Below are 17208 nucleotides of genomic sequence, written 5' to 3'. Positions count from 1 at the left end.
CCCTTTAGTGTATACCCTCATGCTTCTAAAATTTTCCTATTGTGTACATGATCGCATACACATATTGTGCGTAATGGATAACTGGGTGTGTACCCTCAGAAAAACTTATGGGAACATCATTGCTAGTACAAAAACCTAAATGCAAGCAGGCATATTTCACCAATCAAGTCCAGGGTTGCTATTTCGTCCACATTTTATAAAAAGTTCGGGGCCCCGGAAGAAATTGGTAAAAAAGGAATAAAGTGGATGAAATGGACGAAATACAAATAAACTATGTTTGATACATAAATTTATTGTTATAATGCAATAAAATTAATGTTCTAATTATAACACATTATCTATTGTCAGCTAATCATTTAATTAAAAATTGAACGATTGTATACTTCAGAATTTAATACACCAAAAAAATTGTTAATTACACATTAATGCAACTAATATTAGGTTATATTTTACTTAAAAGTAATAAAATTTAACAAAGTGAATATTCAAAGTGAGTGTGACTACAGTATTGTGAAGGGTCTGTTAACAGACCCAAATTTCCTCTGGACAAATGGTGAATAAGGAAAAAATAATTACAGATTTGTTATTTTCATCCAAAAATAAACAAGATTTATACATTTTTATCTTAAAGACATCTTTTAGAGTCAAAAATTAAAATTCAAATATAACTTTTGCTAACAGCTGTTTACTTCTAACAGTGAACAAAATCTTTTTTCTAGCACTCAATTTTAAAAAGTGTAAAAAGATCTATTTAATTCATTAAGAGAGGTAACTAATATCCAATCAACATATCAACAAATATTCAAACAATAACAGGCATATTCAGCCAATATACTTGAAAATTGTTAGCAGCTGGATATTACAATTATCCAGCGGTGCATTCAGCCTGAAGCTATATACAACAATAAACAATTGCAAATTATAATAAACCTCAATAATACATGGTTCATACTCAATTTGGATAAAAAAATTCCATGACTTTTCCAAGACTTTTTCATGACTTCATAAAAATTTTCATCATCTTCTTACACGAAGAGAATAGTACTATCAAATGCTAAACTTGCCAATTTTCGGAAATGGGCTTTCGAAAAACTTTTATGTGGGTGCCACTACCTAATTGGAGGTTACTCATCGGAGGGCACTTACTTGAGACTGAAAAATTATCAGTGCACTGCAGAAACTAATAAATTATTCTTATTTCTCCTCATCATATCAAATTAAGTAAAGTAAAAATGCAATACACTGATGTTTAAATGTCTAACAAATATTTAATAAAAAAGGCAGAATAGTAATGAATGGGACAAAAAATGAATGGGTCATTACTAAGTTACCAATAGCAAATTTACTTCATAAAAACTTTGCCCTTTGCTGTCAATAGTGCATCTACTCACCAATGTAACTGAACAAAATACTATATTCGTTCATTAAAGTAAAGTCACGTTTTTCAGTTTTTTCATTTTTCTAAATCAGATATTTAAGCTGGCCACAAGGGGATCAGTTTTACGAGCTGTATGTTGGGCACCACTGTTTTAGAGTATTAGAATTCCCCTATTTCTATATTCTATTGCCTGACTAAAATCTTCACTTTCTAAAGCCTTCAACATGTTAAGATAAACTCTGATAAATTTAATAATGAATTTTTTACAAGTACTTGAAACGAACTCGAGTGCAAATGAATTACACTTTTTGAGGGGTTGTGGCAAAATCAAGAAAGTGTGAGTCCACTATAACAGAATATAAAATATAAAAAGTGCAGAAAATAATGGTGAATTCAAAATTAGTGATGTCCTAGCAGTAAAATCACATTACAAAAAAAAGGCGAGCCGCTGTTATAGAAGCGGATGAAATTGGATTCCAAAACTCGGACTTGTTTCTGAGATTGTTCAAGTTGAATGCAATATTACTAAACCACTAAGTATTTCTAGTGCTCTTTTAGATATCGTTACTTTCTTACTACTCAAGACATTTTTTCATGACTTTAAATAAATTTCTATGACTTTTAATGAAAATATTAATTTTCCATGACTTTTCCAGGTCTGAAATTGGTTTATTTTTTTTCAATGACTTTCCAGGATTTCCATGACCCGTGCAAACTCTGGTAATAACATTAATTTTGTATGTAATATGACATTTTACTTACAGTAGTTTCAATTTCACTACATCAGTAATACTTATTGATAGTTGACAGCTTAGTAGTTTTATTTATTTATTTATTTATTTTTTTTTATTTTAATTTTGCCACTTTTTACTTGTTTGGGCTGGAAACAGCCAGTTATTGCAAGTACAATAGTAGAAACTAGTTTCTGTCAACAGAATGACAACCTAAGTTTCACCACAAATATTAACATATCAAGAATGATAAAAATAGAATATTTGACAAACCTATGCAAGATTGACTTAGTCAGAGTTTCTATATCAATAAAACTGGGATACAATCATCCCTGACTCACTTTGGCATAGCTTCCAGAAAGCCGCAGACAATATCCCAGGGTACATGGGTGCAGTTTAGGACGAGACTCTTCATGCTCTCAATGTGAGTGAGGGGCTTGAGCATGGCCTCACTCAGGTCGTTGTGACTCAGGTTCAGGAAGGATAGGTTAGGCATGTGCTGCAGCAAGACATCAATCTAGGAAGGACAGGGAAGACAATGTTAACAAACAATTGGTTACTGTTAAAACCTGAAAATCATAATATTTTGCTAGTATCATACCTACTCTTTGAAAGCTACATACAATAAAGGATCGAAAACGTAACGAGAAATGTGTTACCAACACTCCCTAAATGGAGTGAAACTATAGAGTCCGAATTAGCATTGCTTCGGAGAAAATATCGATGCAAAAAAAAAAAAAAAAAACTACAAAAGAATATTATTTTTGCAGACAGACCTACCATCATTGCGGAGGGGGGATTGCCAAATGCCTGCAGAAGTTTAAAGGTTTTTTTTTTTTGAGCATTACAAAAAATATTGTTGCAAGTAAAAAAAAAAAAATTACCTGATACTGTACTTTGAAACATTTGAAAAAATATGTTCATTCTATTTGAAAATATCACTGATGACACTAAATTCCCAGAAACATTTTAAAGGGCATAAGATCATTTGTCACAAATATGTTGAACAGGGTTCATACTCAATTTGGATAAAACATTTCCATGGCTTTTTCATGACTTCATAAAAAATTTTATAACCTTGTTACACAAAGAGAACAGTACTATTTAATGTCAAACTTGTCAATTTTTGGAAATGAGCTTCAGAAAACTTTTACGTGAACGCCACTACCTCATTAGAGCACTTACTTGTGACTGAAAAAATATCAGTGCACAACACTGCAGAAATTAATAAATTACTAGCTACGTCGCACGGCTTTGCACGGTCCACCTCGAAAATAAAAGTTATGTCAAGTGCGTTTAACAATCAGGCTTGAACAAAAAAAAAAAAAAATCAGTAATATTTTGCGGCAGATTTCGGAAAAAAAAAAAAAACAAAAAGTAAACGTTTTAAATTCCCCTATTACAGGAGAAGCCTTTAAAATAAAACCCAGAATTTTATTGCCTTATATTCAAGACAAAAAATGGCAACAGATCTTTCGTCTCAATGATTTTCTTCACCCTATAAATTTTTACAAAAGCATTGTTGTGGAAAGTTGAGATGAAGCACTGAATAATAATTTAAATGGAAGAAAGCCTTTGGAAAAAAGGGATTTTATGTCAAAATCTAAGTGTCATAATTAATAGATTTTAATTGATATATCCTCTAATTATTATCGGAGGATTATGTGAAATAGCCAAACATAAAGATGGGAAGATTAAGAATCCATCAGTACCTGGTTTGATGGTCAATTCATTGTCGCTTGGGAGAAGGAACTTGGACATAGATGCAAAGGTGCAGATATAGTTATATACATAGATACATACACTCAGTTTTTAATTATATAAGATACTTGTCTATATCATAAATTCAATAAAAATATAGTGAATGCAATACAACGGATGTTTAAATGTCTAATAAATATTTAATAAATAGGGCAGAATAGTAATGAATGGGAAGAAATTGAATGAGTCATTATTAAGTTTCCAATAATAAATTCACTTCATAAAAACATTGCCCTTTGGTGTCAATAGTTCATCTAATCACCCATGTAACTTGACCGTATATTCGTTCATTAAAGTAAAGTTGCATTTTTCAGTAAATTTATTTTTCTAAACCAGATATTTCAGCTGGCCACATGGGATGAATTTTGCAAGATGTATGTTGGGCACCACTGTTTTAGAGTTTTCGAATTCCTTTATTTCTATGTTCTACTGACTGACTAAAATCTTCAATTTCTAAATCCTTCAACATATTGAGATAAACTCTGATACATTTAATTATGAATATTTTACAAGTAGTTGAAACGAACTCGAATGCAATTGAATTACACTTTTTGAGGGGTGTTGCAAAATCCAGAACGTGCGTATCCACTACTACAGAATATAAGGTACAGATGTGATATACCCCCCCATTTGGCGACATCCGATTTTTTGCACAAAATTGAAATATTTTTCTCGCCAATGAGGCGATAATTTTTTAAGCATGGCATCCCTGGTGAAACTAACCTGTGTTTGGCAACGCGAAGGCAATCTTGTTCAAACTTGTTTACTTGGTTTTACGCAGGAGAGATACGTGTTGTTTCGTGCAATATACCTTACAGGAAATCTTATTTTGTGTTAGTTTAAATTCAGTAGTTGTGTTTTGAAGTAAAAACATTAGAAAATGCCAGTTTCTTCAAACTTGAACGTTAATTAAAAGTTAACTCCAACGTGGTGTGTATCTGTAGCGTGCCATTGTCATATGATGTTTTGTTTTGGACTGAGTGTGAGGACTTATACCATAAAAAGGTAAGTTCTTTATTTTAGAATTCAAAAAAAAAAAAAAACCTCTCATTTCCGAAATTCTTTGTTTTTTTACAAATTTTTGAGGGGTTCTTGTAGTTTTTAACTTTATTTTTACTGTATGCAAATTAATTTTGCAAAAATAGTATGGTTATTTTGTTCTAAAAGTTAATTCTTATAGATGTCACGAATTATTTAGACATATTCTATTAACGTGAATCCTTGAGGTACTGAATTTCTGAAAAAAGTTGACCCCAGCATTTTATAAAAATATAAAGGTGTTATTTTATGTAAAATATAATAGGTATTTTGAGAGCATGTCTGTATAGCAAATAAATGTATAGTATTTTTGTATTGTTTATGTTTAGGATGTTTTGTTGAGACGTTTCTACGTTTCATACATCGAAATTTGAGTAACTAAGCGCTTTTTTGGCTGAAATAGTTATGGATTTTGGGGATGTTTTCCGCTTTAAACATCGCTATTTGAATTGCTTTGCTCTTTTTTAGCAGAGTGTGAGAAAAGTTTTTGTTCGATGAAATGCATGTTGGAAAATAGCTTTTATTTCTATTGGTACATATTTCATTGGTGAGCTGTTATAGTAATTTGTCAATTTAAGAATTTTATATACTTTCTAGTAATTGTTCTTTGTGTACAAAACCTTTCTAGTTTCTGGTATTTTTGAAGCGTATATTCGTGATGTTTGTTGTAGTTTTATGTTGTTTTTATATATATTGTGTTCTGAAGTGCTTTGATCGTGTTTTTTTTTATCTGATTTTTTCCTGTTGGCGCTAAAAAAAGCATCGCTAAAAATGATGTATGACATATGTCGTCATACATCGTTTTCTTGGCGACGCTTTCTTGGCGCCAACAGGAAAAAGTCGCCAAGGGTGGGGTATATCACATCAGTTCCGAATATAAAATATAAGAAGTGCTGAAAATAATGGTGAATTCAAAATTAGTGATGCCCCAAGAGAAAAATCATATTATAAAAAAAAGGTGAGCGGCTGTTACAGATGCGAATGAAATTGGATTCCAAAACTCAGATTTGTTTTTGAGATCGTTCAATTTACATGCAATATTACTAAATAAATCAATATTTCTAGCGCATGTTTAGCTATTGTTACTTTCTTACTACCCAAGACATTTTCCTATGCTTTAAATAAATTTCCACGACTTTTCCAGGTCTGAAATTTGTTTACTTTTTTCCATGACTTTTCTTTTTTTTCCATGAGGTTCCATGACCCGTACAAACCCTGGTTGAAACTTTGGTCATTTTTTTTGTAATGTTTTAAATATTGCCAAATTAGGTGCATACTATTTAGGTTTATTTACCTGCAAGAATGATATAGTGCTTAAAAATATACATTTTCAAGTGGTTGGTGTGCAGGGTGATGACAGGAACAGTGAAAAAAATTTCCCTGATTTATGTTGCCAATGATAATGCTTTTTTTTTTTTGCTCTACTTGAAAACCATTGCATTTTTGATAAAATACAGTGTTTTAAATGTTTTAAGCTGTTAATATATTTTGAAAAGATGCTCCTTTTTTTTTAGTAAAAATAGTATATTAAATTATTGGAAAATATTATAGAAATTCTAAAACATACTTTATTTCCAGTAACATGTTAACACAAGTATTCTAAGAAATTAATAAAATCTCTCTTAGTCTTATTATGATAAAACTAAAAAGTTTATATGGAAATAATTTTGAACTAAATTTTCAAGCAGTATAATTATTGCCGCAAGAATAACAAATGATAGTGAACGTATAGAAGCAATATAGTTTTGCTTACGTAAATAATAGACATATTTATGTAAAACAAATTGAATTCTTTTAACCATTGATGTTCTCATCAATAGTTTTGAGGGTATACTGTCAGAAATCCATTACCCACTACATGTGTATGTGATCATACATAAAATGTCATAATATGGAAAATATTGAAACTTGAGGGTATATGCTATATGTGTAAAAAATGTTTGAAAGTATACAGGGTATATGGAGAAGGTCCTTATGGGAACACCACTACTTTTAACAACCAGTCACATTGAGCTATTCTCTAATTAAGAACTTAGGTTTTAATGAATGAATACAGCATTTTAACTGTTAAAAAATAATAAAAATATTTACTTATGTACACAAGGTAACTGAATTTCAAATGATTTTATTATTTGTCGAAAAAACCCCCTAAGATTACCTTTTTTAACAAACAGGAATGAAATGCAAAAACCCGTCAATTAATTTTAAAATATATATGTATAGACCTTGGTTTTAAAATTAAAAAAAATAAAGTTTAAAAAAAAAATTGTATAATTTGAGGCAACAGCGAATAATATGAAGGCAAAAAGCAAAGTTGATTTTGATTTTCATTCAAATTTAGCAATTAAATTTAAAAGGTTAAAAAATAATAACTTTAAAGCTTTTATCAGTATTAATTTTAAAAAACAAATATTTCTCTTGAAACCATGATTACAATACACTAATTACTTCGTGGCAAGGAGGCTAAGGAATTAATGACAGCTTCCTCTTTGCCTGTAGGGTTGTTCATTTTACGTAGCATGGAACATGGAACGCATGAAAGGAAAATTTAAGCTAAGTAAAACAAACAACTTTACAGACACATAAGCAATCTTAGGAACGGTTAGGAAGAGACACAGAAGGGTCATTCTCCAGAAAAAGTAACTTTTGAATAAAAATATTTTTTCAATTTCAAAACGTTTTTTTTTCTTTTCATTCTTACATGAAAGTGTTACCTACTAGAAGCAACCATAAACAATGGCACAGCTAAGTTCCAATTATTTTACTAACAAAAAAAAAAAAAAAAAAAAAAAAAACTTGAAATTTAAAAAAAAAAAAAAAGAGAAAAAAACCTTTTAATACTTAAAAATCAAGGCCAATTTAACATCAAAGTAGTAATTTTGTTCATTGTGCAAACAATCAGCTATTTTAATGATTAGTGGAAATATAATATCAAGCTCTCTTAATTAAAGTATGGCTTAATTAGTAGTCTCAAATGTATGTTAAAACATAGTATTAAGTATACTTGAGGATATACTGGCAATTTATAATTTTGGTAGAATGCCTATTATTGATGCATTTCCCCTCCATCATTTATTTCCCCGTCAGAAATAATGACATTGATAAGGTCTGTCACGGAGGTGAGGAATTTTTCATTAATATGGGCCTAATAGATACATTTTTCAGGCAATTTTTTTTTTTCGTTGCTACAACCTGCACATGTTAAGCATATGAAAACATGTTCACTGCTGTTTACATCCCTGAGACTAAAGTAAATGGAGGTGAGAAGTCAGAATAACCATACTAAGTTTTTAAAGCAAAATCTATCTTCTTGTTTTTTGAAAAAAATCTCACAACTTCAACTATGGCTGAAAATAAACAAGAGAGCTCCCTTGTATCATGGAAAGTAAAATTTGATGTCATTACCGCCACGTGTTAATGAGGAATGGCATTTTGTGTTTAGGTAACGGAGGTAAGAATTTATTGTATGACATGACTAGTTGTCCTACTAAAAAGAACTAAAATACAATATTAAAAAATTAAATACACTTAGACAATTAGTATTTGAGATATTTGTGAAAGGAATAATAAATAAGTATATACTTTTAATTAAACAAGTTATTAAGCAACATAAACAGTCACACAAGGTGTGTGACATGCCATGGAGGTGAGAGTTCACATGTTGTGAACCAAAAATATACTAAAATAAAAATTATTATTAAAAAATTGTTGGCAGGTTTAAATAAATATATTTTTGATGAAATTAAAAATAATTGTTAAATGAATCGTTCCTTCACGTTTTTAGTGTTAAAGGCCTGTGACAGAAAAGTTACACATTTTGAAGAATGACCCAGAAGCAATCTTCATCCTATGGTTAATAAGTTAAGATTCAATACTTCGATGTTGAGGAAAAAATATGCACAAATGTGTGGCAGTGTGTAATTGCACCTCATTAATTTTATTTTTTGGAACAGATAATTGGTAAAAAATGCATAGAGAATTAGAGTAATTAATTTTGCAAAGCAAAATTCTTTTTTCTTCATTTAATGAATTTTCCCTGATTTTTTTTACTTTTTCGAAGTTTCCTGATATTTCCCTGACTAATAACGGTTTCCTGACTTTTCCCTGATCTGTCACCACTTTGTTATAAAGAAACTATTTGTTACTATTTAATTTTAGGTTTTGAGATACGCCATTAGAAAATATACTACAGCTCTTAACCTGTTTTGTATTTAAAACCAAAGAAAAACAGATCAGAACTGAAGTCAAGCAGGTGGCTACACAAAAAGTTTTAAATGGTGTCCCAATAGAGTGCTTTATTTATTCTTTGTACGTTTTTGGGTATTCCATCCTTTGCGAGTTCAACTTCAGATTTCTTTCTTGGTTGCAGGTGTGCATGATGAAGCAAACTCTTCCTTTTTGACGCCTGGCAAGTTTTAATTGCACTATTCACAGTTAGCTGTGACTTCCAAAATTGCTCCTGATACTATTTTTCAATTTCTTATGATATAATATTTTTTGCGATTGGAGGCTTCCAAGTTCAGTGGTTATCAGTTGATAACCACTCAATGTAGGTAACATTATTCTGTAGCAGCCCTTATGTTCAGTTTGAGAACCTTAATCTTTCACACTCAGCTGATAAGATATCAGCAACTTTAAATTGCAACATATTTTAGTTTCTTTTCTATGCTATTACTATTTCAATCCCCTGGTTTTTGTCAGTTGCCAAGGCTAATAGTGAATTTTCAAGACCATATTATACATTTGTCTGCACTACTAAATGCCATTTTTAACTCATTAATGTGGAAAGAGCAAAACTATCTTCCACAAATCTGTACCTCAGAGACAGAAGGACATCACATTATGGTAATTTTACAAGAGAAAGGAATTTTTTTTTTCAGGGTCATGCAAAAGATGGGACTAGCGCTTTTGATCCTGGGAAAAAATTAGAAATATATTTTTTAAAGAATTACTCACGTGGTTCGATGCGTAATAATATTCTACACATAATGCATATAATGCATTAATAAACTGAAAATCTCAATTTTTTTAACTTCATCAGTCAGGCTCTGAAGTACAGACATGTCTAGATCCATCCATGCATTAAATTTGTTTTTTAGTGAACCACAGACACTCTTAAACTCATATTACAATATTACATACAGCTCAATTGCCCAATCTATTTTACAGTTATTTTCCTTATGTTTAAAAGCTACTAACCTGTAGCTATAAATTTGTGCAGGGTATTATAAGTCACTCAGACTATGTAATCTACCCTGACTTTCTGTTTTGAAGCTCAGGAAGGCAAATTCCAGTTGAAACAGCTGGATAAATGCTTTGTTTGGGTCAGAAAAATATAAGTTTAGTAATTTTTCTATCTAGTTTATTCATTAGATATAGGTTTTATTCATATGAGACCCCAATTTCGAAATCCGAAAATCTGAAAAACCCAAAATCTTTAACTTTTTTCCATATTTTTTTTTCTTTTTAGGGTCATTTTTTTTTTAATTTTTTTCAAGTAAAAAAAATGTTTTTTCTTTTTTTTTCTTTCAATTTTTAAAGTTGTTAACCTTTGGAAATTACTTGTTGAAAACACATTACTTTCAGATAGCCTTTTTCTAACGTCTTTTCGAAATAAGCGTTTCACTGAAATTGTGCAGCAATCTTTTGACATCCACCTTTAGTTAGAGATTTTTTTTTTCTTCTCACAAATATGTAATTTGAATTCACGAAATAGATAATGTAATACTAGGTTTTCAGCCGATTTAGAATTTAATCATAGCACTGTTAAATACATTTTTCTTATCAGTTTAAACTTTACAAATAAAATCCGTATTTGAAAGTTTGAAATTTTTGATGCCTGGCAGGTTTTAACAGTTTAAACCGCAGCCAAAAACTATCATGTGTCAAAAACTTGCCAACGACAATAGAAAATAAACAATATGGGGCTTTTTCAAATTTTAATGCACACTGAAATGCTGGGCAGTAAATACCTATACCACAAAATACACATTTCAGCAAAATAAATTTTCTGTCCCGATTTACTTGTCAATATATATTGCTTGGATTCCATTATAATGAAGAAAATTTGTAGTACTTGGAAATTTGTTGTAACTGGATTTCACTACATTTTTAGGAATGAGTCTTATTCCTCAGAGAAATTCTGAAGGAGGAAAGCGGGGAAATCAGATATTTTACTTACATACCACTGGTCATAGAAAGAAGTTAGCTTAATGAGCTAATACAATCAATTAAAATAAAGTAATATGCATGAAATATATCAGGCAAAATCTTACTTCACTGAGATCGGAGAGGTAGTTCTGTGCTAGATCTAGTTCCTCTACTTTTCCGCAGAGTTCTTCGATTTTCCTGTGCGATCCGGCGCAGTCAATTCCGCAGCGGTTGAGCGTTAGGGTCCGAGGCAGTACCAGTCTCCCACTAGTTGGGCTGGACCTCCCAGGAAAGCTGCCCACCAGAAAGATCTCGGGAGAGCTCTCCTCTTCAAGGTCCTCCCCGTATCGGCACTCCAGGGCTTCCGAAAAAGAGCACTTTGACATGGTCTGCCAGCATGGGGAAAACATCACAAAGCTTTGTAAGGAAAAAGTCTGAAAACATCAAATGAAGTAAATCTAAATATGTAAGATTCTAATACAGTAACCACTACAGGGTGGCGACAGAAACTGGAAAAAAAAGTTCCCTGACTTTTCCCTGATTTCCCTGATTAAGTTCACCAAATTTCCCTGATTTACGTTACCAATGATAATGGCTTCTTTTCTTTACCCTACCTGAAAAGCATTGCATATTAAATAAAATGCAGTGTTTAAAACGGTTTAAGCTGTTAATTAAAAATATATTTTGAAAAGATGCTCCTTTTTTTTTCCTTGGTAAAAATTGTAATGTTAAATTATCGACAGAGAAATATTGTAGGAAATATAAAACAAATACTTTACTTCCAGCAAGCAGTTAACATAAGAATTCTAAGAAATTATTGAAACCACTCTTAAAGACATATCTAATCATGATAAAACTAAAACATTTAAATGGAAATAATCTTGAACTGAATTTTCAAGCAGTAAAATTGTTGCTGCAAGAATAACAAACAAGTGATAGTTAAAGTATGAATGCGATGTAGTTTTACTTACGTAAGTAAATACTGCCGTTTGCAGGTAAACGGCAGTATCTGCAGAAATTAGTTTTCGAGATATTTGGAGAAATATGTGGTGGATTCAGCACTAACAATAGGAAAATGTTGGAATTAGACGTTTTTTTCAGCGGAAACCAAATAAGCAGGTATGTACAATAAAGATAATGTACAATAGACGACAAAAAAGCAAAGAAAAAAAAAGAAAAATGTGCAGTTACTGCTTTTTACCTGCACACGGCATAAGACATATTTATGTAAAACAAATTGAAATCTTTCAACAACCAGTCATATTCAGCTATTCTCTAATCAAGAACTTAGGTTTTAATGAATGAATACAGCATTTTAACTATTAAAAAATAATTAAAATATTTACTTATGTACACAACTCAATTTCAAATGATTTCATTAGTTGTCGAAAAAAAATCTTAGATTACTTTAGTAACAAACAACGTTAAAATGCAAAAACAATTATTAAATTCAAAATGTATATACATATGGTTTTAGAATAAAAGCTTTAAAGTCTGAAATAAAACTCCTTCGTGTAATCTGAAGTGCCAACAAAAAATACCATGGCAAAAAAACAAAAAAGTCAAAATTCAATTTTAGCAATTAAATTTAAAAAGCCAAGTGAGACTTTTAAGATTTTTTCAGCATTGATTTAAAAAACAAAGATTCTTTCTTGAAATCGTGATAACAGTATGCTAATTACTTCAAGACAATGAGTAAAGGCAAGGGACCAAAGTCATAAATGACGGCTTCCTCTTTGCCTGTAGGGTTGTTTATTTTACGTAGCGTGGAATGCATGGAAGGGAAATTCAAGCTATGTAAAATAAACAACTTAACAGACAAAGAAGCAATCTTGAGAAACTCATCCTAAGATTGAATACTTTGACCTTGAGGAAAAAATATGCACAAATATGTGGCACTGTATAATCACACTTCATTTACTTTACTTTTTTAAAACAAATAATTGTCGGAAAATTCCTAGGGAGTCAAAGTACTAAAATTTTGCAAGGAAATTTTTTTTTTTCTTCATTTGATAAAATTTCCCTGAATTTTTATTATTTTTTCAAAATTCCCTGATGTTTCCCTGAGTGATAAAGTTCCCTGATCTCCCTGATCTGTCGCCACCCTGCACTATATATTCTACTTTTCTTTACACAACAGAAAAGCATGATACATCTGAAAATTCAATAAAACTGAGGTGTTAAAATGAAACAAATGAATTAACGTAAAAGTAAATGACATGTGCATCTATAAAAATATTAGTTTATCATCAAATAGGACAATTTTCTTAATAAAAACAAAAGAAAATGTCTTCAAGTTTATCTTATAAACTAATAAAAAATAATTTTTTTTTTTTTTTTTTGCTTCATGGTGAAATACAAATCCAAAGTTGCAATGAATTAAATCTATGGAAAATAGGCCCGTTTTGCTCATTTATTAAAAAAAGAAAACGCTTTTGAAAAATGTAACTTTTATCTGGAATGTGAAATGCAAAACAGTTTTTTTTTTTTTAATACATAATTTTTCAAGATTTTACATCCTATAATGAGGAGTTACAGTATTCCAGTTTGGAAACAAGTTTTGATTAATTTATTTTTAATGAAACTAATAGTCTTATTTCAAGCCTTGTTTTGATGAAAAGTCAATTAAAAAGAAAATAAATACGTAGTTTCTAGGCGTTTTTGATTAATCATGGCAACAATAAATAAAAGTGCAGTGTGAAGTACCTATAAATATAAAGTAAAAAAATATTGAAAAATAATCTAAATGCGAAAATAAAAATCTTTTTCATCTTAATTTAAAACCCTAATAGTTTTTTAAAAAATAGTTAAAAGTTAGCAGAGCTCCAAGAGCTATTTATAAATTGCAAAAAACTTATCATAGGAAAGATCAAAAATGTTTTCTTTTTAATATAAAAAATAAGGTAGCTGCAAGTGACTAAAAGTAATGTAATGCGCTACAGTCTGATAACCGATGAGATGGAAGGGCTAACATCCAGTTTAGAGGTGGAAATGGATGAAACTATTTCACTGGACGTTATCAAGGGTGCCAGCTCTTGTAGATGTGTGTTACTCTAAATTAAGCAGAGTCACATTTAAATTACTGAAACATGCACATCAAATTTTTACTTTTCCCCCTCATTCTGATAGACTTACCTTAACTGGACGTTTGCTAATCCCTATCAACCATTGGCAGAATTTTTGGTACAGATGTGATATACCCCCCCATTTGGCGACATTCGATTTTTTTGCACAAAATTAAAATATTTTTCTCGCCAATGAGGCGATAATTTTTTATGCACGGCATCCCTGGCCAAACTAACCTGTGTTTAGCAACCCGAAGGCAATCTTACAGATCTGTTCAAACTTGTTTACTTGGGTTGTTTGGGTTTCACGCAGGAGAGATACGTGGTGTTGTTTCGTGCAATATACCTTACAGGAATGCTTATTTTGTGTTAGTTTAAATTCAGTAGTTGTGTTTTGAAGTAAAAACATTAGAAAATGCCAGTTTCTTCAAACTTGAAGGTTAATTAAAAGTTAACTCCAACGTGGTGTGTATCTGTAACATGCCATTGTCATATGATGTATTGTTTTAGACTGAGTGTGAATATTTATACCATATAAAAAGGTAAGTTCTTTATTTTAGAATTCAAAAAAAACCTCTCACTTCCAAAATTCTTTGTTTTTACAAATCCTTGAGGGGTTCTTGTAGTTTTTAACTTTATTTTTACTGTATGTAAATTAATTTTACAGAAATAGTACGGTTATTTTGTTCTAAAAGTTAATTCTTATCGATGCTATGAATTATTTAGACATTCTATTATCGTGCCTCCTTTAGGAACTGAATTTTATGTTAACAATTGAAAGTTCTTTCTGTTGTACTCTTAAAAATGCTGAATTTTATTAATAAATCTGCACAATAATGGTGCATATTTCACACTTAAAACTGTGTCATTATTGTACACTGAACGGAAGGAGACACCCTTGGGTGTCTCCATGAAAATATACATAACTGTGACCATACTCCGACTGTAATGTATATTAACAGTCAGAGGAATAACGGACCGAGCGGAGCGAGGTCCTGGCGAGCCAGAGGTCTCATAGTACTTTCGTAATGAGACCGAGGCAGGGCCGGCGAGCCGAGGTCTCATTACGAAAGTACTATGAGACCGAGGGCTCGTATCCCGGAGAAATGATGAAAAAAAAATTAATGCATTAATTTTGACTTGTAATTAATACAATAATTTATTTCATTGTATTTTAATATGTTTACAAAAAACCCCGGCCCTGTACATTTTTGAAGCATATATTCGTGATGTTTTTTGTTGTGCTTTTATGTTGTTTTTATATATATTGTGTTCTGAAGTGCTTTGATCATGTTTTTTTATCTGATTTTTTCCTGTTGGCGCTAAAAAAGCATCGCTAAGAACGATGTGTGACATATGTCGTCATACATCGTTTTCTTGGCGATGCTTTCTTGGCGCCAACAGGAAAAAGTCACCAAGGGTGGGGTATATCACATCAGTTCCTTTTATTTGTGACTTTTAGCAACATAACTAAAATCACAATAGGAAGTTTAATAATCAGTTACCCCCCTGAAGACATGGCTATGACAGAAATACATGCAATATACCAACAGCCTGGTTACAACACCTGGTCCTACCGAGACCTGCTGTTTTGTTATAGACTCATCAGAATGGAACAGTCAATATTAACTATGACCAATAAAATTTATACTCTGAATGTCATAACCAGACTGTTGGTATATAGCATGAAGCTTGAATTTTAGTCTACCAAATATTCAGTATCTGGCCTCAATTTTTATTGAACATTAGGCCAAATCACCATTTATTGTAATCCTTATTCCCTACCCATAGTATCAATCCGCATGATAGTACAACAGACTAGTTTCCGCAGTGCTTGCTCTCTTTTCGATCATCCCTTTGTCATTTTCACTTCATCAACCAGCAAATCATATAATTCATCGTACAAAAAGCAACTTCCTATCACATGGTGCTGTAAATTTTATTTTGCTATTTTCAACGCATGCCTAACTATGCTACAAATGGATTTTAATCATAATTAAGATCAATTGATTACATTCCCAGTTTTCACACTAAATCTTTATGATATTTCAAAATAAATAAATAGTAAAAAAAAAGCTTAACTAACCCTTTATTAAAACTATGTGACACAAAGCTTAGTTTTCGAATTCACTTAAAACCTACTTCGATAACCTAAATCTTTTTTGCAAACCAGCAATGGCAAAAACTTTTCATTCCAATACCATGATTATAAAAATTCTTAAGAGCATTCAAGCCTATTGTTATTTGTTATTTCACCAAGTGGTTTTAATTTAACGCCACGTTTTAAAAACATTATAGATTGTTTCATTTCAATCATAATTATTTTTTATTTTAATAACAAGATTTTTTCTTTTTCAAAGGAAACGAATTTTGATTATAATTAAAATGAAATTGCAATTTTAAATCTTAAAATGAAATTAATCTGTTCATTCTACGAGCACATTTCAAATGCTTGACACATTTATAATTTTAATCAATGATTAATTCAAAAAGATTAACTTATTCACGCCAAAATTCAGAAAACGTAAAAAAACCCATAACAATTCATCCTGTCGAGATAAAAAAAAATAAGCATAAAACCAGAAAAAAATATAATACGCATTTAAAAATCAGAAAATATTCGGCATGTTTCGAAAACTTACTTCACAGAAAAATAATTAAGGCAGATAAAATAATCTCTCCCCCTTTTTTTTAAGGAATCAAGATTTTCGTTACAAGTGCCTTGTTTACTACGTTTAACCACCAACCCAGCTGATGAGGTAAACATTAGCATCACACTGACTTCAATTTGCCTTTTACATGATTTGAGAAGAAAAAAACTGTACTTACAAAATATTACTCAATTCATTCGATAAAATGCATTCGACGTTTGTACATAAATATTCTAAATTTTCGTAAATAAACATTAACGAATCTTTCAACTTTTCGAACATCAAGCTAACCTTGGACCAGAATTTTAATCATTTTTGAGTTGAGATGTGGTTGTTTATATGACCTATAACGCATATAATTATTTGAAAGGGTTAAAAAATTCAATAAGAGAGCAATGGCAAAGTCAAAAATAATTTTAAAGAACGCGACAAAA

General features: G+C 30.8%; 1 protein-coding gene across 1 annotated transcript in view; it reads right to left on the bottom strand.

Annotated features, from left to right (window-relative positions):
- LOC129216200 (tubulin-specific chaperone cofactor E-like protein) overlaps window positions 1-17072 on the bottom strand; it is a 32171-nt gene extending 15099 nt beyond the window's left edge. The window contains exons 1-3 of the mRNA XM_054850387.1: window positions 16953-17072; window positions 11184-11492; window positions 2451-2626 (exon numbers count right to left, since the gene is read on the bottom strand). Coding sequence (XP_054706362.1) covers window positions 2451-2626; window positions 11184-11468 — 461 coding nt within the window. The 5' untranslated portion in view covers window positions 11469-11492; window positions 16953-17072. The remainder of the gene's footprint in view (window positions 1-2450; window positions 2627-11183; window positions 11493-16952) is intronic.
- Between the last annotated feature and the right edge of the window lie 136 nt (window positions 17073-17208).

Source organism: Uloborus diversus, chromosome 2, assembly GCF_026930045.1.
Source record: "Uloborus diversus isolate 005 chromosome 2, Udiv.v.3.1, whole genome shotgun sequence".
Taxonomy (NCBI): Eukaryota; Metazoa; Arthropoda; class Arachnida; order Araneae; family Uloboridae; genus Uloborus; species Uloborus diversus.
This window is presented reverse-complemented; position numbering and strand designations above follow the sequence as displayed.